Source organism: Osmerus eperlanus, chromosome 10 (assembly GCF_963692335.1).
Source record: "Osmerus eperlanus chromosome 10, fOsmEpe2.1, whole genome shotgun sequence".
NCBI classification, from domain to species: domain Eukaryota; kingdom Metazoa; phylum Chordata; class Actinopteri; order Osmeriformes; family Osmeridae; genus Osmerus; species Osmerus eperlanus.
Genome location: NC_085027.1, coordinates 16,636,235 through 16,662,323, shown reverse-complemented (window position 1 = coordinate 16,662,323; position 26,089 = coordinate 16,636,235). Strand labels below are relative to the sequence as shown.

Below are 26,089 nucleotides of genomic sequence, written 5' to 3'. Positions count from 1 at the left end.
AGATAACCTGCAGCCTGCTCTGTGAACCACTGGACACACTGCGCTTCTGATGCCTTCAGATGGGTACCCTCCTCTGGCAGACTGGCCCGCCACTGGAGGGAGGATTCTGAGAGAATTTGGACATCTCTCATTTATGTATCACAGGTCACCTCCTGACTTGGTTACGGAGAATCGTGCTGTTGCCATAGCAATGGAAGTCCTTTGAAGGCAGGTTACTTGGCATGGCTTTTGCATCTTTTTTTTTGTCTGCCAAGAGGTTAGAGCATCAAAATAACGTCTCCTGTCACAGCGAATAAGATCGATTACTATCAGACTTCACATAGGATATCATTATTTTTGATTGAAAAATCACTTTGTACATCAATGCCTAGATGTAAATTCTGGCCATTTTTAGAAGTCATGATTTAAGGGAGATGCTTATTTTTCTGCATTTTGATGTGCAGTTAGCTGTGGTGCTCAGTAAACCTTCACAGTGACGTTTGATGTTCTAAACCTGCCCATCTGTGCAGTCAGTCTGGTGGAGTTTTGTGCCTGGAAATGTCTCAGTTCAGAAGTGTATTTCTTTCACATGTGCAGTTTTTGACCGAGTTTATGAGATATATAAAGGGAAAAGGCACGTGCTGTTATCATAACTATTAGTATTTTGCTCATAGTCTGCTCCTAAGGCAGTCATCTTGGGCCATATTCTCAGTGCTATGGAACATAACTAGGTTAGTTGTAGAACATGTATGCAGTTGCACTGGTGGTCAACGCAGAGAGGTAGAGCAGCAGTCTGCTCAACACACCTTCACCAGACTTACCCAAGGGAAGAGCTGGCCGGCTTTAGCTACCTCCGTCCTGACCACTAATTGCTGGCCATACCCTCTGAGGATGTTTCTGAGGTGGGGGGGGTCAGGGACGGGGTGGGGGGGGGGGGGGGCGGGGGGGGGAGAAGGGGTCATCCGAGTGCCCGTGGCCGTTGCGTGCAGCCAGGCCTACCGTATGTTGTCAGCGATGTGCCTGGGAGCTCGCAGGGGCTTCGATCGGGAGTAGCAGAGTGGAGGCTCGCGGGAAGGAATGAGTAATGACCTGGCTTTCTGACGTCCTGACGCCCGTCAGCAAGCCCAGGATGCTGCTCCAGTCAGGGGAGGGATACCCAGGGGAGGGCGTTCAGCGGACAGGGCCTTCAGGGCTGGTTCAACAGTACACACTCTCAATCTCAGGAGGAGACAGAGATAGGACAGCCTAGAAGATCTGGGCTTTCTATGAGGAAGCAGCTGCTATCGAAGGGGAAATAGATATTATACGTTTGATGATTACATAAGAACATCTGTTTTTGTAAAGACTACTATTTTCCTAGAGTGGCCTTAACGCTGCACCTGTAATGAGACATGGCGTGCCAGGAGAGGTCTTGTTTGTGTCCTTTTGGCTGTGTGGGAGCGCTGCTCTGCCACGAGTACTGCCATCCAGAGTACAGTGATCACACCTCTTTCCCCACTGTCTGTATTTCTAGTTCTGTTAGTGTTTAAAGATGGGCAGGTTAGTAAAGAGAGGGTCTGCCTGGTCAGTTAATGCATGTACTGAGAGATTGGGTGTTGGAAAGCAAGATTAGAATGAGGTTTACCACCGACAAATATCTTATCTATTAGATATCCACCATATGAAATAGATTTATATCAGTTGTGTGTTGTTCTTGTGCTGTAAGATCACAAGGTTGGTGTTAGCTCAGTGGGTTATCTTTTCTCTATCACTACTTCCATCAGGCTTGTTCTCTGCTTTCTTTCATCGACTTTCTCTCGGTCTCTGTCTCTGTCTCTCTCTCTGTCTCTTTCGCCCTCTCTCTTTTTCAGTCTCTCGTTCTCTCTTTCTGTGTCTCTCACCGCACCTATTTCCCCCACTCCCTGTCTGTCTGTCTGTCTGTCTCTCCCTCTCTCTCTCTCTCTCTCTCTCTCTCTCTCTCTCTCTCTCTCTCTCTCTCTCTCTCTCTCTCTCTCTCTCTCTCTCTCTCTCTCTCTCTCTCTCTCACACACACACACACACCCACACACACACACACACACACACCAACCCTTGCAGGTGTTGTGGCTAGTTTGGCAGCGTAACGTGGCATTGGGCTGAGCATGACCTGAGGCTTCATACATTTATCAGGATTTCCATTTCAGATACAGAAAATGCTGATGAGTAGAAGTCATTGTTGTGTGGGCCTAATCCCCAGCAGGGGCTCGGACAGCCTCCCCTATGTATAGATTTAGTTGCAACTGTGTTTGCATATAACATACTATATTATTTTTAGGCCTAAATCCTGAAATTATTTTTTTCCTGTGCTGTGCAAAATACCAATCAAATTGAAGTTGAATCTCTTCTCTTTTAAAAGACTAGAGGATTAATGCGTACCACTGATTTGTTCCTGGTTTTAATTTGTCTTTTGAAGGATTTAGAGTAATACATTAAAAGACGATGGACTCCAGCTAAATCTTCTGTAAAGCTCTCAACTTTGAATTCACGCAACCTCATTTTTGTTTGTTACCATGGTAATTATTGTAATGAAGGGACAGATATTTTGGGGGGCTTTGTTGCATCACTGAAAGAGGGAAAGGTTGCAGGTAGAACAGATAGCTATAAGATTTTTATAGATGCAATTTTAAAACTGCTCTTTTTTAAGGAAATACTAATTGTAGGAGACAAAGACTTATCATTTCTTATATTTATGCAAATTCGTATTAGTATTTTGGAATTCTGAATGATAAATTATGTATTGACATTTGGGTTGGAAATTGTTTTAGCTTCATTGTTTGTGTTAAGATCTGCAATATGGCTCAACTTTGAATCACCCATCCCTTTTTCTTTTCTCATGGTTCCTTTCCCCATGGCTATGTGGGGAATTGGAACAATGGCCAACAGGTCCACTAGGTATGGTGGTACCATATAGTTTTCTGACCTCACCTCATGTCCCAACTTTGCATTTAGTTTGATCCAATTGCCCGGATTGGAATAATGGAACCTTACACGTCTTTTATCAGAGATATGTCTTTCGGTGAGAAAGCAAATGTACATTTTCGGAGCCTTGTGTAATATTTTTGTTATGAGGAACAAAAGGGGCACGTGTAAACACAGCATCACCAAGGCAACTTGGATTCTGGAATGGCCCTTACTCTAATGTCACTGACGGCTACTTTACAAAATGTGATTTGTAGTTTTCCTAAACCTACATAGACAGTTCCTGAATTGTTTATCCATAAACCACTAAAAATTGAACTGAATTGGATTATCATTCAGCATACAACATTCCTATGCTGTTAGGTTACTTGTCAGAATGGCCTATCGTAAGAAAGGTTGAAGTGAAATAATCAAATGAGAATCTTGTCTTGGCCTCGTTTTTGGACCCTCCCCCTTCCCCTCCCTCCCTCACTGACAGACAGACTGGACAGGAGAGATCTACTGGTCAGGAGCTCTGATTGAATGTCAGTCACTTCACCCCATCATGAGGATCAGCACACCATAAAGGTTGATGTCAGACAGTAACACTTCTCCTCACACCCATCATGACCGTCACAGCCTGCTCTCTGATCCCCATGACCTCCTAGAAGAGCCAGTGATCAGAGAATCCCTGTCCTTTGGGACCTGCATGCTGCTGCCCAGGGGAGGCAGGCTTGGTCAGGGCAAAGAGGAGGAGGAGTGAGGCCTGGCTGGATGACTGTGTTAGATCACTGCAGTCCCAGGCACAGCAGTGAGACCCTCTCTGCCTCTCTGTGCCATATCAGCTATTTATGACCAGGAGCGCTGGAGTTGAGGAAGGCTGTGTATCAGCAGTCATATGGGGCGGAAACTACAACTATCATGATGTTTTACATTTGCTTTCATCTCAGTAGAGATTGAAGTGTGTAACCTGTTTGTGGTGTGTGTGTGATAGCTCTCAGCTCTCTGATGAGGGGTCTGATAGTGCTGTTAGAATAGTCATAAGACATAGCTCTGATTAAACCTACTAATGAGCAGCTCAATACAAATAAATCCCCCTGATGTAATAAACACTGTACTGATTGCAGGAACCCGCCTGTGGGTTTTGTTAGGCTAATCCTTTTGTGCTTCATGTGTGTTTTCCCCCCTCAATAAGATGTAAGCGTAGTGCATCAACAGATAGGGAGTTTAACAGCACATATGCTTGTCTGCGGCCCCAACCAGAACCTTCCCCAGTTAACCTCTTCGCTGAGTGGTTCGCAATTGAAGAGCTTTTACAGGTTCAACACCGAGCCTGCAATTATGAGTGGAAACTGTTTTGATGTAGCTGCTCTTGAAGTGATGAGGCTGTGCAGGGATAGCACTTACCTTATTTATTCATCCTCTGTGTTCTCATAAACGTATTTCTCGACCTGTTTAGGGCCTTTGACATTTTAATGAAATATTATTGCATCTGGTATTGGAAAATGTTTTGGAGATGCACAAACATTGCAAAAAATAAATAAAAATGAATTACGTTAAATAAGAAAATAATTTATTCCGCCGAACTGCTGCTCCCTGGCAATTTATGTTGGCGAAGATAAATTCCTCATCTCTTTAGCCTGTGCGCTCCAGTTCCTGTGATGGAGCTCAAGGTTGGAGGAAGAAGCACCTTTCCTTCGTAAGCGATTGTGAACATATGGCGAGGGGCGCTGCACAGGAAGGAAGTGTGGAAATTGCAGGGAATGAGAGTTTGGATTAATGCGTCTGAACTGGGCATACCCAGACAAAAGCAGCAGAACTGCACTGCCAGGACCCATCAAGGCCCTTCCAAAGTGATCCAGAGAGAGAGAGATAGGAAACCAAACATGAACCCTCGCTGACAGGGCCTGTGTTGTCCTTATTCACGTCTATCACTGACAGAAGTTGGAGGGGGGACTTGTGGTATACCAAAAACACAAAAGTGTACTAAATAGAATCTTTTGTAACAAATAATACTGTAAAATAATAGGTATATATGTTATAGCTGCCATGTCAGTGTTGTTGTTCTTTTTAAACATATTAAAATGTATTGCCTATGATTAATGACGTTGAATGTACTTGTGATCTCACCCAAGATAAATCAGGTTAGCATAAACATCCATTCTAATGCTTTTCAGCCATTAGTTTAGTTTATTTCAGTGTATGTTAGTCTTCCTCCTGGTAACAGTTAAGTCTTCTCCCCAAACACGCTCCCCCAGCGAGGGCTGGTCCTCTCAGCCAACGGCTTCTGTGCTGGCGTGAGAGAGTAGGCTAGCTGTTAGATTACATACAGTCAAATGCTCTCAAGCTGGGCTCCGTCGACGGGCTGGTCGCAGGCGCTCTTGTTAGACGCCACGCGTGACACGTTCAGATGCATATCTATCCAACTCCACAGCGAGTCTTATTAATCTGCCTGCCTGCTGCCGACTGTTTGCTCAGAATTGGAGAGTATCCCAAAGGGGGGAGCAGCCTTGTCATTTGCCTCTCTCCAGGCCTTGCTCTGTGACAGCGCTTTGTGGATGACTGGATCTGAGAGAGAGAGAGAGAGATGAAGAGAGGCAGGGTGGGAGCGAAAGAGAGCAGCAGAGGGAGGGAGGGGGGGAGGCTGTCTAATGAAGACAGTGCTGCAGCTTTGACAAGCCACTCATCACTACAGGTGGATGAGATGTTCCCTCAGCAGTCGCCCCGCGAACGCTTTTGTTAGCTTGACAGGGCCAAGTTGGTAGCAGAACTCTTTCTTAATGATTAGGAGGGCGAGCACTATTAACTGATTAGCTCTGTTTGTAATATTGTCTCTGATGACTTTCACTGTGTAGTTACTGACACTGCAGGCTCCCGCTTGATTTCCACGACTAATCAAACAACAATTCTCTCTTCTAATCCATGTATGTAGCTTTCCACAATTTGGCAATCACAATTTTAAATGATGCAAACTTTTTATTTCCTCATTAGTCCCAACAACAGATAATAGTGAAGTATGCAGGTTTGTTTGGGCTCCATTTGCGGTAGTGATGATGTTTCTTTGCCTGTATTTGGAGCAGATTTGGGGCCTTGGGTGAGGCGAGGCTGGACTGCAAAAGAGTCGGTAATGGCCCAGCTGAGGTAACCGTAGTCCGTCGTTTATGAGGTCGCTTCCCCGTAGGTCCGTATTGATCACAGCCGATGGTGATTCCACAAGCAATGCCCATTTGGTCTGAATGTTTGTTTTCTTAGCAATTTCCAGCAGAGGAAAAAAAATGTAGCAGGTTCTGACGAATGGTGCTTTGTGATGTCACGTCTGGTGTGCTTGTTGTTTTTAGCCGGTGGCTGGTCCCAGGCGTGTGTGAAGTAACAAATGCGTTTCTTTTTTCAGTTGGGGTTTGCCAGAAAACAGGGGGGAACTCGTCACATTGAACTATCGATGTGGTGCCCTTTTGACTGTGTGTCTGAGGGGGAGGCCGACACCTGCTCAACAATTAAACTCCAGAGGAGATCAGACTTTGCCAAGATAAATATTTGCCCACCATTCAAGGTTGTGTTCCCATGTGTTTGATTGGAGACTGAGGATGTGACATGTTTGTTCCTGACAGTCAGTTGGCAGGGATCTGAGCAATGTTTCTCCATGCAGAGCCTCCCCTGCTCTCTCATGAAGCAGAGCAGCAGAGGTCTCACAGCAGCCCTCCAGTCCCCACCCAGCTCCTTTAGATCAACACTACAGATCACTCTCATCCACTTCTGTCTACCATAGCTGCCAATCATGGTTTTCTTGTGCACAGACAATTAAAACATTCCCAGGTTGACAAGGTGTCTTGCCATAAGCAGCTATACTTCAGACTGTTTTTTTTATTTTGTATCTGTATGCATTCTCTCTTTTCATTCTGTGAATAAAGTCATGTTGGAATTTATTTGATTCACCTGTACATTTTTTGAATGTAGAAAGTTTAACATGGAGGTGTCTGTTTATGTAGTAAATCCAATAAGAATATGATTTAATTTAAAAGTGTTCCCATCTCCCAAGGAGCATAAATACAGCTGCCATTTATTTCTTTGAGACTGCAGATAGATGGTTTGAATGCATCTAGTTCGATTGATGAGAACTGTTTGATCAGCATGATGTTCCTTATAATATATATCCCTGTAATCTATTTTTGTCCTCTTAAAGAAATGCAATCTAGGAACACCATATCATGTTTTAATCCTCTGTTTCTTGGAAAGATATGTAATTTTTATTGCAGCGGAGATGCGCAATTAATTTGTCAGCATATTTAATGCATTCAAACAGCTGACCTACAAGTCCTACATCTGTTCTTCATGCCTAGCTGTATCAGATGTCGTCAGTGTCTAGAGTTATACCAGGCTGTGGGCAAAGTAGTGCAGAGATCTGTCAAGTTGGTTTCCGTTGTTAACTTGTTTATACATTTTAAGTTGTTATATTATTTTAATCTGTGAGAGAGTTTTCTGATGTCCTGGGAGAGTGAAGGAAGGCTGTTTCCAACGGCTGCTCGACTTAGACACAGGAAAGACAAAGATTTGCACACAAAGTGGTACCCTTGCCAAGTCAAATCCATATTTAAATCCTGTTCTCACAGACACTGCATGTAAATGAACATTCTCTGGCATATCTCTGTGTAGTGGGGGAGAGAGTTGAACTCAGCTAGTCGGGCTGAAGCATTTGTATCTGCATAATGTCTTTGTCTATTTCCTGTTCATTTCTATAATTGAGAAGAGGGTGTCTGAAATAATTATATGAAGGTCTTTACCACACCGCCCCCCCATACCCTCCCTTCCACACACACACACAAACACACACACACACACACACACTCAGGGTAGATGATGGGGCTGTCAAGGCAGCCCAGTGTTACACTGTGTCTGGTGTGACCAGAGTGCTGTAGGGGTGAGGAGCGGAGATGTGGTGGAGTTTGTTACAGCGCAGAGCAGAGCTGCCACGGATATGAGTGACGGGTCTGCGTGCCGTACCTCTGAAGCCCTTCTGTTAACAGCACAGTGGCACGACACGGCCACCGCACTCCATAAACCTGCTACACACCAAAACACAACACACGTGGCATCACACTGATGAATGGCAGGTGAATGCGTGCCGTGTTTGGGTACAGATCGGCCTGGATGAAAATGGTTGTAAATCAAGCCTAGCCGGAGTATTTTATGTGCTTAACTGTTGGTGTGTGACCTCTGCCGGAGGTGTCTCATGACATTGGCCCTCCGTGATTTGGTGGATGGTTAAATAGAGCGGCTGACTCATAACACTCTAAACCACATAGAGGAGGCTCCTTCCACTCAGTCTGTTCAGCTGGGCCTCCTCTTGCCAGTCCTGAACGCACCCCGATTCTATTTAAGCCTTGTTAGACAGCTGGCTGAAAATATGTCTTAGATGTATACCCTTGTTTTAATATTTGTAGCAGGGACTTTGGTGATGGATTCCACAGTAAGAATACATCACCAACTTTTAACTATGTCTCAGAGGAGACCTTGCCTGTGAAGTCATTGTCTATATTGTGAAAAGTTACTTTGGATTGAACTTGACTTTTCATCTTTTCATAAATATGGGTTATTGTCTTTGGGTAACTTGGGTAGCTTGATCTTCTACATGAAAAAAATCTAAACATAGCATTTCTCATCCCAACTGTTGACCAGGCCATATTATAAAGATGTAAATTCCAAAATGAAAAGTATGGCTGTCTTCTCATTTTAGCCATCAGTTAAGTGCGCAGTTACAGATCTTGTATCTTGTAGCATTTGTAGCATCATCAATCTGTTATGTTTTCCTTCCTTTGTTGGCATGCTGGTGTGTGTCACAGTACAGTGAAACAGTGGCTGGTGAAATCAGACTTGTGCCATGTGAGGTGAGAGAGAGAGGAGTCTGGGCCCCAGGGCAGTGGTTGAAAGTCAGGGTACAGACTGCAGACTGGAGACTAGAGCTGGAGACTGGATGCAGTTTGCGTATCAAGACACTGCCTTTACAGAGTCATGGCAAAGTCATGGGTCAGCTCGGCTCCAAAATGTCAACCTTTCAGATTCATCGTTGCGTTTTTTTGGGCGTTAGGGGGATATGTTGTTGATTGAAATTGACCTATATCCATTGTGTGAACTGGAGAATGGTGGTGAATGACGGTTGCCTTGAACTGAGTTGAATGTTGCCTGCTGCACTGAATGGGTGGCCACCACATTGTCTTTGGCATGAAACCAAAATCGAGCCCACACACTGATTGTGTAATGTACTGTAAGACTCCCTTTTGCTTGGTGGAAGAGTCTACTTCTGCTCTTTCTTTCTGAAGGCCTTGTTTGTTCTGCACATGCAAATTCTGATAGCTGCTGTTTAGCAGGGTATGATCAGCCATGCAGCCAAGTGTCACGGTGGAGGCAACTGAATTCTTGTGTTTATTTGTCAAGAACGCTTTCACATAAAAAAAAAACTAAACAAAAAAACAACAACTTAAAAGTGGATTACAGGCCCGCAGAGGGTCTGTGTTCTGGTTTAAAGGTTTTTGTTTACCTCATGCAATAGCTATATTTGATTTTTCTTGAATACAATTCCCTGAAATCCGATCTCTTTCATTTGAGAATGGAATCAAATGAATGGTATTGCAGTTTTCTAGTTGCAGGATGAAATTACAGAAGGGACAATCAATAACTTGCAAAATCTTGATGGCTCCCCTCTCTTCAATTAAGTTCTCTATACTGGAGCCAGGGTGTGGAATGCTGTTACCTACAAAACAATATTGGTTTGAGCATCATGAACAATCCCAGAATCATATCTTTTTTTTACTGAACGAGCTCTATAAATTGAATTTAGAAGGTCAGATATTATATTTGTTCATCACATAGCAGATGTTGAATTCATACAAGTCATTGATTTTATTTGTTTATCTATTTTCTTGTTCTGTCTTTGAAAGCATGGACATTCAAAAAAAGAAAGCAAAAAAGAGTTTCATCAAGTTTCAGAGCTCAGCTGTTTTGATAGGGCCAGGCCATACATCAATGCCAAATCACAGAGCTCCAGTTGCTCTCCAGCACATTTGAGCATGCACACATGCTAAGGAGTGCAATTTTTTTGGTCTGTGATTTATGTAAACCAAAATAAATGACGCAGTGAAAATTGGCCTTGTGCTTGGAAAGCTCAGCCTTCGAATAGATGGATGATAGATGAGTCTCTTCGCAACTCTGCTGCCTGCTCTCCGTGGCTTTGCTCTCTGTGGCGATGCCTCCACCAGGAAAGTGGCAGCTCTCTCTCTTTCTCGGCGACAGACATGAGTCAAGATGCACTCTCGTTCAACCAGGCCCTAGAGAGCCGATAGGATGTTGCTATGAGACATGAAACAAGTGAAACATCATTGGACGGCTATTTTTGAGTAACCGCACAGTCGCTGATTGACAAATAGATGCATATTGTTCCCAAGCAATCCTTTACCGACGTACAGTAGTGTTTGATCAATAGAGCCTGCTGCTAATGTGTATTTTTGTAAACATATCATTCTCTGTATCTGCAGAGAAAAATAATTCCTAACAGAATGTGTTCCTTATGTGTGTAGTCCAGTGCTATACAAGGAACACATTCGGTTCAAAAGATGTATTTTTCTCTAGACGTGTCTATATCCCTGCGTGTGAGTGTGACAGAGCTGTGCATCTCCTCTCCTGACAGGTATGGATGAGCGCCCGGTCCAGGCATCCTGGGCCTCAGGTGGCCAGTCCAGTCCCTCCTTCCAGCCCTCCAGGGTAAGACCTGCACCCACCCCCCCTTCTGCTGCCTGGCCTTTCTGCTCCACAGCACATCACTTAGCACTCATTACACCAACGTGTTACATTCTCCTTACTGCGAGGGATAGAGCGAGGGAGGGAGGGTGACTTTACCCCCTGTGCCAAGCACCAGTCATGTTGTGTGACCTGTAATTGGCATAATTTCCCTTTCCAGCGTGACCTAATTGTATGGCAAAATATCCTCTTAAGTGATGGGTTTAAATATTTTGTCATTGCGTTCGGATTATTTGAGCTAAGCTGAAATATTAAGTATTTGTCAAGGGAGGCTGATTAATGTGGTGTGCCTCAGAATATTATGACAACATTGTGGAATTCTTGAGTTGGAGAATATTACCCCATTTTTAGATCTGTTCCAGTATTATGGTTGAGGTGCAAATTATATTTTATGTAGTTCACTTCAATGAAATGAAAATATTGATCACCTACTTAAAATGAATGTTTCTCTAGAAATGAGTCCTTTTCTGTCATTATTAACACATTTTCAAAGGTTCCCAGTGTAATGTAATATTCCTTCATATTGTTGTAATAATACATTTACATCACAATTGAATTTAAGTTATGTATATGGTAAATGTCTGTATACAACTCTTTCATGATAATAATAGTGAAAATAGTGGAAGATACTGTAGAACTGTTCCCCGTGCATTCCAGAGTGTGAACATATCTCAGTGTCTCTTATTTGTTTGTTTGTCTCTCACACGTTGGTTGTTCCGGGTGCCCTGTATGAATTTCATTTAATGTCAATCTCCTGTCACTTTCCATCAGAAATCAGTTAAATGTCAGATCTGCTCAGCCCGCATTACCTTGTTTATTTTCCAATGCCCTTCCCGAATGAACATCTACAGGCTATGGCTCTATAGGCAGCCTGATTTGAATTATAAGATGGAGACGCTTGAGATATCTTTGCTCTAGGTGCATATAAATCACTGTTTCTGACATTGCAGGGGACGGGCATCAGTAAGCAGACAGCTGTTCTCGCCGCCGTATTGCAAACACACACACACACACACACACACAGTCATGCAGACTTACACACAAACACACACACAGTCATGCAGACCTACACACAAACACACACAGTCATGCAGACCTACACACAAACACACACAGTCATGCAGACCTACACACAAACACACACTCACAGTTTGACATTTTGCACATGTATAAAAAAATGCACAGGTAAAGACAACACAAATGTACCATAATGTTATGGGTTGGGTTGTTTGTCCCCCTTTAATGTATGTATGATCAACTTTATTACTTGCAAAGAAAACCATTGTGTTGGCCTCAGATCTTGAAAATGTGCTCTCATAATTACTAAGACTCATGTTTTCAGTTTGTGTGCCCAGTGACATGACAGAGCAATTCATTCTGCCATAGCCTACTTCACAGTGCAGCTGTCAATTCTAAACTAGCAGGATATTCTCTGGTAATAACTGAGAGGGAGTGTGGTCGAAGACCAGAATGATATTAGAGAAAGGCGGAGTGCCTCCTGTGCCTGGTTTCCAGCCAGTGAAACGTTCATCCGGATGACTTTAACCAAAGAGAATGAAGCCAATCTCTTTAATCCCCGGGCACAGTTGAACTCTGACTGCTCCATGAAGTCTGTCCATTCATCACTCTGTCTGTCCACACAAAACAGACTGGGTCGGCTCTTTGTGTTTCTGGCCTGAGTGATGCATTGCAATGAATAATCCCCCCCCCCCCCCCCCCCCACACAGCGCTCAGTTGTAGAAAGAAGCACACCTCCGAACCTTGTGTTACTGTGTACATCCGCAATGTGCTGAATGCACACAGGCTGGATATGGACTGTTGTCTGTCGTGTACTTACTCCTTGCTCTATATCAAGTAGAATTCACTGGACATTCAGTGTATCCACATCCTCAGTTGATCCACATCCCAATTTGTTTTGCCTGAAGAATGGCGTGCTCTCATCTTCTGTTCTTCTTTGATATCTTGGATGTTGAAGAGAAGGAAAGGCATTGAGCTTGTGTTTTCGATGCTGAGTACAGCGAGCAGGAAGAGAGAGAGAGAGGGGTCTAGTCCAGACCATTTTAAACCCATCACAATCGTAAAGCCCTTTGCTGCCATTCCGATTTTTTGGGGGAAATGTTTTAACCAATCTAATTGAGGCTGGTAACTTTCCTTTCCTTCCCAGGAAGAGCCTGTTCTGCTCTGAGTCTGTGTTGGAAGGAGGAGTAGAGTTCCCTGTGCTTCTTTTGAGTTGTTGTGCTAGAAGCGTGTGATTAGTGGACTGAGAGTGGTCCCCCCAGCCCCACCATGCTGACCTTGGCTCTCAGCCAGTCTCTGCATCCTGGGCAGCTGTGACTGCAGGCTGTCCGTCTGACAGCCGGGGCTCTGCCCAGCGCCACCGCAGGACCCAGGCCCCCGCCCCCCCCCCCTTCAACCCGGCCACGCCACCCTCCCATTCATGTCCATCACGCCCCTATCGGCCCTCCCCAAGCCTCCATGTGCAGGGACACCTTCACCTGGAACGCCACATGCCATCTCCGAGATGACTTTTTAAATGCCGCCGTGAGAGATCGGGGGCAAGGCGCGAGCTGTGACCTGCATGCTTAAGCAGTGATCTGACAGTTCTGTTGCCAGCGGCATGTGTTCCTGACAGCATGTGTTAGTGTCTGAGATCGACGTGGGCCAACGCTGGTTAAGGATGATGAGGCTCCTGTGATTGATGATCTAATGGTCCCAGAGGATCAGGCCCACAGAGTGGAGGCTGGGTGAGGCCGCCCTGACCATTATCCCCGGCCTTTCTTCTCCTGTCCCCCCCCCCCCCCCCCGCCTCTCCTGTCTGGCCTTTTCCTGCTCTGTGGCAGCTTTCACCACCAGCAGAGAAAAGATCTTGGGGAGAAACGGACGATTTTTGATGTAAGATTGTTCATTACAGTGCTTTGTTTTCTTCTGTTAAATGCCAGTTGACACTCACATACTCTGTGGTGCATTGTGGTAAAAATAGAGGTTTTCTTAGGTTGTTGTCCCTGTGTGTGTATGTGTGTGTGTGTGTGTGTGTGTGTGTCTGTGTGTTAACCATGATGTTATTAGTGTGTCCCTTCATGGCGTGATTAAATGAGAGTGCGGCCTGGCAGAAACACAATAGAGATTCTCAGTGGATTTCCTCGACACAGCACAACACTCCGCTGCCTTTGAAATGACTCCATCACCATCCACTCTCCAAAAAGAAGATGGATAATAAGATTTACTTTTTTACTGTATGTTGAATGCAGAGGGTATGAGTTGGTGAAAAAAGCTCTATAGAAATTCTTGCCCAGTGCAGCTTGGTCCCTCTGCTGGGAGTTAATGTAGTTTGGGGGGACGCATTTGACTGGAGCGCAGGAGGATTTTCACAGGGCCTGGGATTAGCACTGCTACAGAGTATCTTTTATTGCAGGGGACCCTGAGTTTTCAAAGACCATACTGTGACCGATATTTAGACCTAAGCCCCTGAAGCTGATAACTGTCATGAAAGGGCACTGTTCAGCCACGGGAGAAAAAAGGCAATTTTTTAAGCTGCAGGTACCTTGGTAGGATGGAGGGGCTGTTCCATAATTTTTTTTCTTTTTCAAACAACACTTGAATATAAATATTTTTAATAAAAATCTTAGATTATAGCTATTTATTTATTTATTTACACTGTGTATAAGAGTATAGGAATATGTTTAAAAATAATATAGACATAGCGTCACTACTTTATTTCACACTTGGATTCGTTCATTTAAGATATTTGTAAACGATGAAGTTCTTGTGTGAAATGAACAGACAAACAACGTCACCTCAGGCCATTTCAAGTGTAAAAACGAAGCTACGTGTTTAAGTAAGTGTAAATGTTGCTAAGCAACAATATGACTTGAGTTCTCATTAGCTTAATAAATAACATTAGCGTGCGTTAGTCTTACATTATCTTCATCGAGAGTGGTTGAGTCTCACTAGGCCTGTAACACTGACGCCTGTCTGGATGATGCTCTGCCGAATCTTCACCAAGGGCAGCGACTGCTCCTAATTGTTTCATCCGTATGTGAATGTGTTTGTTGGTGCGTGCATTTTCTGATCCATGTAATGTGTATGTACAATTAAGATGTCAAAATCATCCTCTCTAAAAATCCCATTTCCTCTCTAGATTCCGAGAATTACACATGGATCATTAACCTTGTGTTTTCTAACTCTACAAACATGTGGCGTACGCTATGACATGCTCTTCTGGACAGCATTTTTACTGCTTTAACAATCAGCCAGAGATTCAAGAAGTGTTTTTTAATGATGGAAAAGAGAAAAATGGACGGTTTGAGGGGACAGTTGACCAATCATGTTCTTCTTCCTTAGTAATTAGAGGAGTGTCATAGCACTCAATTAGTGAAGCAGCCTAATAATGTGTTTAATACTCTGATCTCTCCCCCCAGGGGTTTGCAGACAGCCCTCATTATGGTGATCACTTGAGTGACAGTCGATTAGTGTCCCATGAAGGATTGTCCCCGACACCTTTTATGAACTCCAGCATAATGGGTAAGTAGGTGATTCACACTACCTTGCCCCTCACATGCCCTGTGGTTGCACAGACCCATGTTTTCAACCAGAACCCCTGTAGTCCTGTATGTAGCCCTGTATGGACCAGGCCTGTCACACATCTGCAATTGGCAGCCCCTACAGCGCTGTTGGGCCAAAGAGCGTTTTATTCTGTTTTCTCCCCCTCTGTTCCCATTCCCCCTCTCTCTCCTTCTCTCTTGCTCTGTCTCTCTCTTTCTCTCCCCCCTCTCTCTCCTCTCCTGTGCCATCCTGGTTGCTGACCCTCCCCCAGGGTGTAAGCCATCAGTACAACTTTCTATCACAGAAGACTGTCTTCTAGACATCAAAAAGCCATTGGCAACTTCTATTGGAGAAGTGATGTGGACAGTGATGAGGGTGGTGGTGGTGATGGTGATGATAGGGATGGTGAGGAGGGCGGTGGTGGTGATGGAGGTGATGGGGATGATGGGGATGGTGAGGAGGGCGGTGATGGTGATGGAGGTGATGGGGATGATGGGGATGGTGAGGAGGGCGGTGATGGTGATGGAGGTGATGGGGATGATGGGGATGGTGAGGAGGTGGTGGTGGTGATGGAGGTGATGATCAGGATGGTGAGGAGGAGGTGGTGATGGAGGTGATGATGGGGATGGTGAGGAGGTGGTGGTGGTGATGGAGGTGATGATGGGGATGGTGAGGAGGTGGTGGTGGTGATGGAGGTGATGATGGGGATGGTGAGGAGGTGGTGGTGATGGAGGTGATGATGGGGATGGTGAGGAGGTGGTGGTGATGGAGGTGATGATGGGGATGGTGAGGAGGTGGTGGTGGTGGACGTGATGATGGAGATGATGGGCATGGACAGCTTTGGGGTTTGTTAAATCATTCTTTTTTTTTTATCAAAAACTCTTATGTTGAGCCTCGTTCTCTTGTCGGCTCTGTCCTGGAGGACCAATAAATAAGCCTTTAATAAAAGCCTTTTTCAAACCACCAGTGATTTCATTCAGATCTGAATGCTTTCAGAGATTTATGATGGTGAACTTACTGGGGCTGGTCCCCATCTAACCTACTGTATAACCACTGTGTATAAGAACGATAATATAAAACAACTTCCCCAGCCTAACCCCAATATCATATATTTTTTTAATCTCAATGGTTGACTACAATTTCTAAAGGCTGTGTTTTTTCCCTTCCTGTGTGATAGATATATTTGAACAATTAAAAGCAATATATTACCCAGCCTTTTCCCCTGGCGTCATTGTGATGTGTTAGCACTTGACAGTTTTATGGGCGACTGGATCTGGGCTCATTGTAAGATGGCCCTGGAGACTGGTTGCCATGCAAGGTGGTTAGTTTACGGATGGGTGCTGGTGCGGGAGGCGGTGAAATGTTATCTTTGTAGCGATTGATCACAGGATGCGTTCAGGAGGCAAGGATCCTCACAGCCCCTCGCCCTTGCCTGTAATTATCCATATAAGTAGCAGAATATGGAAATGATCTGCTACAATGATGTGTCAGGGAATTAGGCAATCTGATTGTGTGCGTAAATTTCCTATGCTTATCTGAGGCCAGGATTGGGAGATCAAATTGAATTTCAGCAGTAATATCTGGGATTTACATGGAATTACGTATTTACGTGGAGCAACCTTATTAAATCAAGCCTGAAAGGTTATTTCTCACCCATGGAAGAGTTGGAAGAGGCAAGCAGGGGCTTAATACAATTAAGCATCGCAATTAGACACCTAGTATTTCCAGGGGAACTACGTGTTGTTTGTGTACATGACCCATTTGTGTGTGATCTCAGCATAGCAGTTTTAAAACCGAGCCACGCTAATCTAAAGTGGATTATCTAAATCCAAATCCCAATGGTCTGGAGTTTCCCTCAAGAAAATGATGTGGCTGCAATGTTTACCTTTATCCGGTCCATGCTACACCTCTCAACAGTGTACAGAGCAGGAACGTGAACAACAGACAGTGAACCTAGTATGATTTCATAGAATAACAAACTCAGTCACACTGGTTCTGTATTGTACTGGGGAGCAGAATGGGTATTGTTTAGGCTGATATGATTGTAGATATTGTGGAGGGGCCTCATGCTTCACTGATATGTTTGCAGGTGGAGCGAGACAATGGCCGTCTCTGACTCACAGCCTTGTGTGTGTGAGAGAGGGGGCTGACTCACAATGGCCCCGGAAACCTCATTGACTGCTTTGGAAAAACATCGAAATCAGCTTTAGTTCAGATAAGATTTCTTGCCTCCTAAGACCTACTTAGACGGAGAAAAGCCAGCTAGCCATTGTTTTGCCTTTGTTACATGTCTTTCCTCTTCCATTTTCATGCATTCGTTTTATTTCAATGGTGTAGAGCCGGCAGTGGAGATGGTAGGTGGGGTTTGAGTAGACTTGACTGAATCGTAAAGTGATGTATGACACTCTGAAAACAGCTTGGGGTTAGTTGAGGTCAGCTATTGTTAAGGAACTTGTTACAGCTTTTACTGTTTAACAGATGGCTGGCAGGGACTGATTTGACTTGGTATGTTGAATGAATGTTCTAACCAGCGGTCATTGCAAGACATGGAATAATGTAAGCTTGTTTTAGAGGTCATTGTAGTTAATGTTTGCTGATATTCATCGAACAACACTTTGAGCAATAAACTGTTGACAACATGGCTGCATGGTGCGTGGATAAACGGTCTCTACGTCACATCTTTTATTATCCGTGAGCTCTTCTGCAGTCTGTTCTTGTGTCCTCCCAACAGCACATGTGTGTTCGTGGCCTGGCCCCTTCACTAGTAAACACGTGGTCGGGGAGAATGAGGAAGGACAATTCAAATTGACGGCCAGCCAGGGAGGTCCTAGTGATGACACGCGTCCCTGCTGGGGTTATCCAGAGTGTCAGAGCAGGCCAGGGTTCAGTCAGTCTGGCCCTCACGTGCCGCCTTCCACCCACCCACTCCCTCCCTCCCCCTCCCTTTCTCCACTCGCTCCAATCCTTTTACAGCACTGCACATCCTCCAGGGCAGGCTGGCTCTGGGATGCAGGCCTGCAGGTGTCTGCCCCACCGGCCCTGCAGTAGACTAGTTCCACACTGCTCTCTCAGCTGTTGGTCATGTGATCCCCCCTGACGAGGACCCGGGCAGTGTGGATGATGAGAGGCTGAGGGGCCAGCAGATACCACTCTCCCACCACTCTCCCACCACTCTCCCACCACTCTCCCAACCCTCAGAATGAAGTGCTGAGCTGCAGAGAAGAGTATTTTTTGCGTCAGTCTCTCTACTCAGTTTACTTCTAATGTACAGTATTGCTAGCCTGGCTCTGCCCTCCTACGTACTTCCGCTCAATTTGGATTTTGCTTCTGTACTAGGTCTGGGATTTTAGTGCATCAGTCGGTTTTAGGAAAAAAAAATTTGTAGGTCCAATCAGCGAACAGAGGGAGTGGCTGAGAACGATGACGTTGATGTCATGCACTAGTTTGAGTTGTAGTTCAGTAATGGCGGCGGAGAAAGATGCGAGCGAAGCTATTCTGCGGTTGTGCCAACGCTGCCGAATATCCATAAGTCAAAGCCGGAGCAAGAACAATCCTTGCTGAGTTTTGTTGGTGGTCATGATGCTGTGGCCCTCCTCCCCATGGGGTTCGGGAAAAGTTTGATTTTCCAGCTACGGCAGCTCGCTCCGTGTTGAAGGAGTTGGCTAAGGCGAACGCTAGCGATTGGTTATGGCAGATCAGAGTGGCTCTGGGCTGATCCAATAGTTTTAAACTTCAACAGAGTACCCGCCTTCAAGGAAGTTAACGCTTGTCAATGGAGCGGTCCCAAACCCTCTGTACAAATGAAATGTACGAGGTTCTGGTTAGGAGCAGGCTACAGTATTGCGTCCCAACATTGATTCCTATGTTACCTGCTGTAAAATCCTTATGAGGTAGGCTTCTAGAAAGGCAAGCAGGTTTCTGAAGTGTTTAAGAGTGTCAAACTGAAGTGAGACTACATGAGGGTGGGGGGTGCTGTTGCGTAAGGCTAACTGTGAGTAGTTGTTTGAGGCAATATTTAATAAGCTCTAATCCAGCTTTAGATTAAATATAAATATGCAGATAGGGAATCCTGCCTCTTCAGCAAATGCAGTATTTACTGGTCAAACTGAATGTGATCACAAAGAGAAACTGGTTTAGTCCTTTGTTGATATTCAAGACACATGGCACAGTTGGCTAAAGAATACACTTATTTTGGCTCTGGGGCATACAGTACATCATACATATAAAATATAGTCCGGAATAGTCTAGTATAATTAGTATTCATGTAATGTCAAAGTTACGGTGAAAACACTCCTATTGTACGGTTAGTTGCATAGAGAACATGGCGTATTTCTGAAATGTTGTTTCCTGTAGAGAGTAGGCCAGTAGTGAGTCAGATGGATCCCAAAGACAACCTGGATTTACCTGGATCCCCAGGTTTAGAACCTGCATGAGTCCTGTTGTAGAGATGAGAGGCTAGCGGTTGGCAGGTACCCCATCTCATGGAAATAGAGCAATTAGTGTGCGAGCGTCTGTGTGTTAGTTAGTTTGTGTGTGTGAGGTGAGGTAGGGGGGTGGTGGGGGATTATACTGGAGAGCGAGACTGGATTCTGTTCGAAGCGGCTGGAGGTTCCATTTGCGACGCGTCCTCCACTACCTCAGTTCCTCATGTCTTTCATGCCAGTCGGCTTTGAGGTTCTGAATTCCCGTTCGGTTGATTTCCTGCCAAATTCCCTCTGGTCTTGTTCAGTCTTCCTACTGAACGTGGTCAAGCCTGACCCTGAAAGAATATTTACTGTTAGTGTTTACACCTCCTGGTCCATGTTGCTGTTGTGAGTAAAAGACTATTCCACAGTCTTTATACTTTAACCCGATGGTTAAATAAAGGTTAGCCATGAAAGATGACAGAGTCGAGAGAAAGAGAGGAAGTTGGTTGACGTCGGTCCAGGCCTCAGATGGTACTTGTAAGTCACTGTTGCAGTCAGACAGGATTTCTGCTGTGAGTCACATTGATGGCTGCGCTTCAAAGACATGAGCAGAAAGCGAGAGAAGTCTCCTACAAGGCCATCCAAAGACTTCAAAGATCGTGCCCGTCCATTGTTCACTTTTCTTAACTTCCTGACTGTCACACGCACCCTGCCCTGTGCATTTGGCTGCCATTGTTTTCAGGAGGAGTGAGTGACTGGACTGTATGAGTGGTTGTTCTACGAAGGGGAACGTGCCTGCATGTGTCCAGTTCTATCCAGCCATGTGCCTGGCTTTGTATTAATAAATGCTGAGTTGCTGCTGCGATGCTCAGGTTCCTAAAGCGTGCTGCGGGCTCTGACTAGACGTAGTACAAATAAATCTGATTAGTATTACCATCGTCACACACACACGCTGCAGTGCACGCACTGCGTGCTGTTCTGTGGGCTTATGCTATTTTCTACTCAAAGAGCTCTGCTCAGGTCTTAATTTAACCACCTGAGTCACTGGTGATCTCAGAGCTGTATTCTTCCTGTTGTCACCTAGGATCCCAGGGATTACTCACATAGGGGCTCTGCTGGTATCTCCAGCCACAGGAAATCTATTAGATGCCACTTAATGGTGTCTGTACCCTAGGGACCCTCAGGAGAGCCTAGACGGAGGTGTCTCCTCCCTGCTCTGGGAATGGCCGCGGGAACTAGGGGTGCTGAGGGTGCTGCAGCACCCCCTGACAGCACGAGAATTAAAAATAATATGACTTGAAAATCCACCACCACGGCACAGCCCCGCAGTAGCGGACTGGCCATCGGGAGCACCGGGAGAAGAATAACGATGGAAAACCAGGCTAAGAAACGTAAGGGTGGGGCTGAAAAATGAAGAGACAAAAAGACATCACCTTCACTAGACAAGGTTTTAGCAATTGAAAAACGGTTATGTTGATTTTACACAAAGCTCAAAAACAATTTTGCGCTCAAATAAAGGCAAAAAATTGGCTTGCACGCTACGCACGCTCGCATTATCTATCGAACTCCCGAACTAGCATCACATTAAACACAGAACTTGCAGGCATTAGCAGGGCAGCTATGGTGGCGTATACTGGGGCCGGTTTTGGTGGGTCTGGATCAAAGTCCAGGGCCTATTTGTACTCCCAGTCCCCGTCCCCAGCACTCCCCTGATAAAATATGTTCCCGCGGCGATGGCTCAGGGGTCCCACCAGCCCAGATCCCCCAGCCCAGATCCCCCAGCCCAGAGGCCCTCCCCCCCACCCAGAGCCAGGCACCTCTGTCTTCAGGGAGGGGCTTATTTTCAGTCTCCTCCTGAAAGATCCTGCTTCATATACCTACCTCTGCAAAGCCTCCTGTTTTACATAGTTAACTGGGGATGACAAATCACTGACGTTTAAGGGTTAAGCTGGGGAAACGGCTGTGTAGTCTGTAACATCTCCTTTTAGAGTTCAGCCCATAGAACAAACCGAGACTCCTTTGTGAAAAGCTTCCTTTGAAAGTGTGGCTACACTTTTGAGAGTGTACTCAATAAAGAAAAGCACAACCTTGAGGATTGTAAAGAGTGTTTACTTTTGAGTAGTGACGATCATATACTTGATTCCTTCTAGAAAAGAAAGACTTTTCAACATCTTTTTACCTTGAGGCACAGCAACAGCTAGTATTAACTTCTGCTGAGGCTTTCAACAAAGGTCAGGGTGAAAAGTTTACTTTCAATTAGTTTACTTATTTACTTTGTTTGTGCCTGAGAAACAAGCATTTCTGTTTATAAGATGTGTAAAATGTTGTTATTGCCGTTCTCAATTCTTAGTCACAGAGATGAACTGTTGACAATGAATTGTAACAACGATTAGGCTAGTTTGTGGGTGTGAATGTTTGTCTTATCTGGGTTATGAGAAGCTGTAATGCACCCCGTCACGAGGAAAATAATTGTGTGGCGCAGGCAGAGTTAGTGTCTGAAATTGGTATTCTCATTTCCAGCCGGCACAGAATCCCCCCTCCTCTCCTCTCCATCCCTGTGCTTCTTGCAAAATTATTTCTCTGTGAAAAGAATTGCTCTCATCTGTTTTGCTTTTGATGAAACCTAATGGGTTTCCAAGAAATGAAATTACGCAGTCATTTAGTGACAATGCAAAGTGTGCCGAGCATTTTGTAGACTAAGGTTTTGTGCACAAGAGGGCCCACGGCGGTGGCAAGACGCAGTCTTCCTGTCCATTGTGCGGTGAGAATAAAAACCCCAATATCATCTCAGCACCTTGCCAGTATCTCTTTCTCTCCTTTTTTGTTTTTTAATTGTTCCTCAAGGCTTATCGTGGCGCGCCAAATCCCGCGCCATGCCTGCGTCCCCAGCGTGGTTTGTTTCATGGCTGCAGGTGTCAGTGTGAGAGAGCTCAGTCCCATGAGGGCCCCTCCCCCGGCTCGTGCAGTGATTGTGTCCAGGTGCTGATCAGGTGTGCACCCGGGTGCCACTGCAGCCTGGGTCACAGGTGCTGCCAAAGCACCCCCCCCTCACCTGTCACTCCTCCCCCACCTCTCTCTCTCTTATTCTCTCTGTTCCATGCCTCTAGGTCAGGCCCACTCCTCCCGGCAGCCTCCTCTGCAGTGTGGGAGGTGGAACTGCAGTTTGGTCACGCGCGCACACACACACATACTGCCACAGATGGAGAGCTCTAGTCACAGGTGTGAGTCAGTGTGGATTGTTTAGGGCTGTCAGTGAATTTGGCTGTAGGTTCTGTCGCTGCACCAGCCACCACATGCAGCTCAACGGAAGAGCTGGAATAGAATGTGTTTTTTGTGTGTGTTTATTTGCTGGTTTAACTCCACCTGGAGATGGACTGGATTACATAGGACCCCCCCCCATTGTGTGGAAAGCATAAAGTCACAAAGCTACATTAGTTTCTCTAGCTATTATCTCCCTCTATATTAATAGCTACTCTGTAATTTACCTTCATTTTTTTATGGATTGGTGTGGCATCTCTGAGGGGAAGGGAGAACAAGAGGACGGCCATTGAGAGGAAGGGAGAGGAGAAGGAGCAGAGAGGAGCGAGTTGAGCGGAGGAGGTGTGGCGCGCTGTAGTCTGGGGGGATGTAGCCGGTCATTATGCAGAGCTGCAGGGGTGTGCTTATCTGCTACTGTGCTCAGTGGAGCGTGAAGAGCTCAAGACGAGCTGAAAGGGCACAAAATCCCTCTCCCCCCCCCCAGCCCCTCTCACCCATCACGACCCTCCTCCCATGCCCCCAGCCCCCCGGCCCCTTGCATGCCGCCTGCATGGCTGTCCAGCTGCAGGAGATCAGCTGTAGCCTGGCAGAGCTGGGAGGACGGGCCAAGGTGTGCTGACGAAACAGGGGGGGTCCACGGGGGTCGCAATCACAGGTCCGCCAGCAAGGAAGTACGTCCTCACACGACCGCTGTCAGACACGATACCAAAACATGCTCCCCCCGTTACATGGGAGATGAACATTTACAATGTTAGGTATGACCGCGGATTAAAGGCCCAGCATTGCAGTCGAAACCAACTCTTCTATTCATTCAGGTTTAATAGAATGTAGGGATTTATGATGGCTTCACGTTTCCACCCCCAAGCCTGCCTTTTCAACAACTCCCTCTACCTTGCTTATGCTGTTTCCCTTGGTGACAACGCCAGCCCCCTCTTGTAAAGCCCACACCTAAAGTCAGACAACCGCTTTCCCATAGAAATCTCCGTAATGCTAAATGACACATCAAAAAGTGTTTTGCATGCATGTGAGATACATCTAAGGTGAGCGGGGATTTTAGAATTGTGGAGGTTGTCTTACTGGGGTTTTGATGACTGAATCATGAGCCGTCAGGACTTTGTCCAATCTCTTTTTACACACATCTAAAGGCAGAGCAAAACAACAGAAAAAAACCCTAAAATTGCTATTGGAGTGCATCCATGCTTTCATCTTGGATGTGGCTGTTGGCTCTCTTCGGACATCTCTGTCTGTCTGCCTGCCAGCCTTCAGTTCCCAGTACCTCAGTCACTTTCTCTTCTTTTGGTCCTCCTCCTCCCTCCTCAACCTATTTCTGTCCTCCTCTCAGTCTATCTGTCCTCGCTTGTAAACTCCTTCAATCCTTTGTTATGTTTCGTCTTGCTTTTATCCCTCCTTCCCTCGCTAGTCTCTAGTCGGGCGCTAGCTGCCTTGATGCATTGGCTGACGCCAATAAAAACGTTAGCGATTGTTAAATAAAAACATGGAGTTAAAGGGCAGGATTCATTAGGAAGGAATGCTGCTAGTGGAACAACTGCAGTCTCCTGACTGAGACCAGAACTGGGTGCTCCTCTCAGACTTGGCTGCTCTGCCCTCATGGATCTCCTGGAAGGAGTCCAGTCACTCTGGCATGGTGCTAGATCTGGTCCCTTCCTAGCTGTACCACAGCACCCTCTCCTCTCAAGCTGCAAAGTCGGGGAGCAGAGGGGCTCTGTTTTCGCCAGTTTTTTTTATATTACTATTATTATATTACAAACTTTCAACAGCAGTTTTAATTTGGAACTAAGTCTGTGTCCTAGTTTCTGAGTATGTAAACAAGCTCCCCAGAGTGGAGACCGGTGGGGTCCACTGAGAGAAGGTCATATGTGCTTCACGAGTTAGCCTGCTCTGGCTCTACCCCTCTCCGAGTTGTACAGATGCTGTCTGTGAGAGCACACAGGCTGTGCTACAGTTGTTCCTCAGAGGAGCCCAGCATGAATAATTGACTGTGTCTCTATAACCCGGGCTGACAGCATGATTACACACCCATCCATAAGCCTCCCACTTCCGAGCGCACCATGAGAGGGGTAGATGACTTCTGATAGCCTGACAGACAGGTCTGTCCTCAGTGGTACCCTACCCCCCCTACACCTGTTGGCTTCTGCTCTGAAACAACACTACGGGTACCCCAGTCCCCCCCCACCCGGAGCTCTTTTGCAACACCCCCTAGCTCCATACCTCCCACCCTCGGGCACACACACACACACCTGGGCGAGGGAGCGGCCTCATGCGGCGCCTCAGCCCTCTCTGAACGTATCCAATCCCCCCCAACCCCCCCCCCCCCCCAATCCAATCCATGCAGAGAAATGAAACTGGAGAAACGGATCAATGTAATCGTGTTCGTTTTCATATACACACTCGTCCCAGGAGCAGAACCACAGCAATGCCCTCTCCCCTGATGCATAGGCAACCACAGATCCATCACCCACTGTAATATAATCCAACCTGCGGGGTTTGGCAAACAGCACACACACACGCCTCTCCTGTGCACACACACCAATTCCCCCCACTTTGTTCCTGTTCATCCATATTAAATCTTTTATTACACATATATTCTTTTATTTATTGCTACCCGCTTTAGCCCCAGGCAGTGAGTTTTATAATGAGCTGTTAATCCTTGATTTCAGCAGACATGCTTGTACGTGTTTGTGAACTGTCGAACCGTTTGTGTTTGAAAGCCACATGCATCTTATCTCAGATCATCCCTGGTTTCCCACGAGTCCTGGAATACTAGTCTGGAATACACAATACTTCCTCATCATTGGGATAATTATGAAGCCACAGAGGAGCTGTGGTCAGTTAAAAGTGGTTTTCCTGACGAAAGACTAAAATGCATGAAATAGCATGAACTTGGGTATAACTGACCTGTGAATAAATCAGAGCCCACACACAGAGCTGTCTGAGTCTGTCAGGAGCACCGTTACTCTGTTACTCTAGCCAAGCTGAGCCTCTCTCTCTCGCTCTCTCTCCTCTATCTCTCCTCTCTCTGTTCTCTTTCCTCTCTATCGTCTCTCTCGCTCCTCTATCTTCTGTTCCCCCCTCTCTCTCCTCTCTCGCTCCTCTCTCTATTCTCTCTCTCTCTCTCTATCCTCTATCTCTCTATCCTCTCTCCTCCCTATCTCTCTCTCTCCTGTCTATCCCCTCTCTCT

General features: G+C 45.8%; 1 protein-coding gene across 3 annotated transcripts in view; it reads left to right on the top strand.

Annotated features, from left to right (window-relative positions):
- The window catches only part of tcf12 (transcription factor 12), a 77,653-nt gene that overhangs the window by 4,473 nt on the left and 47,091 nt on the right, over nt 1-26,089 (top strand). For all 3 annotated transcript variants that reach the window (XM_062470923.1, XM_062470921.1, XM_062470922.1), the window contains exons 4-5: nt 10,574-10,647; nt 15,102-15,204. In XM_062470923.1, coding sequence (XP_062326907.1) covers nt 10,574-10,647; nt 15,102-15,204 — 177 coding nt within the window. The remainder of the gene's footprint in view (nt 1-10,573; nt 10,648-15,101; nt 15,205-26,089) is intronic.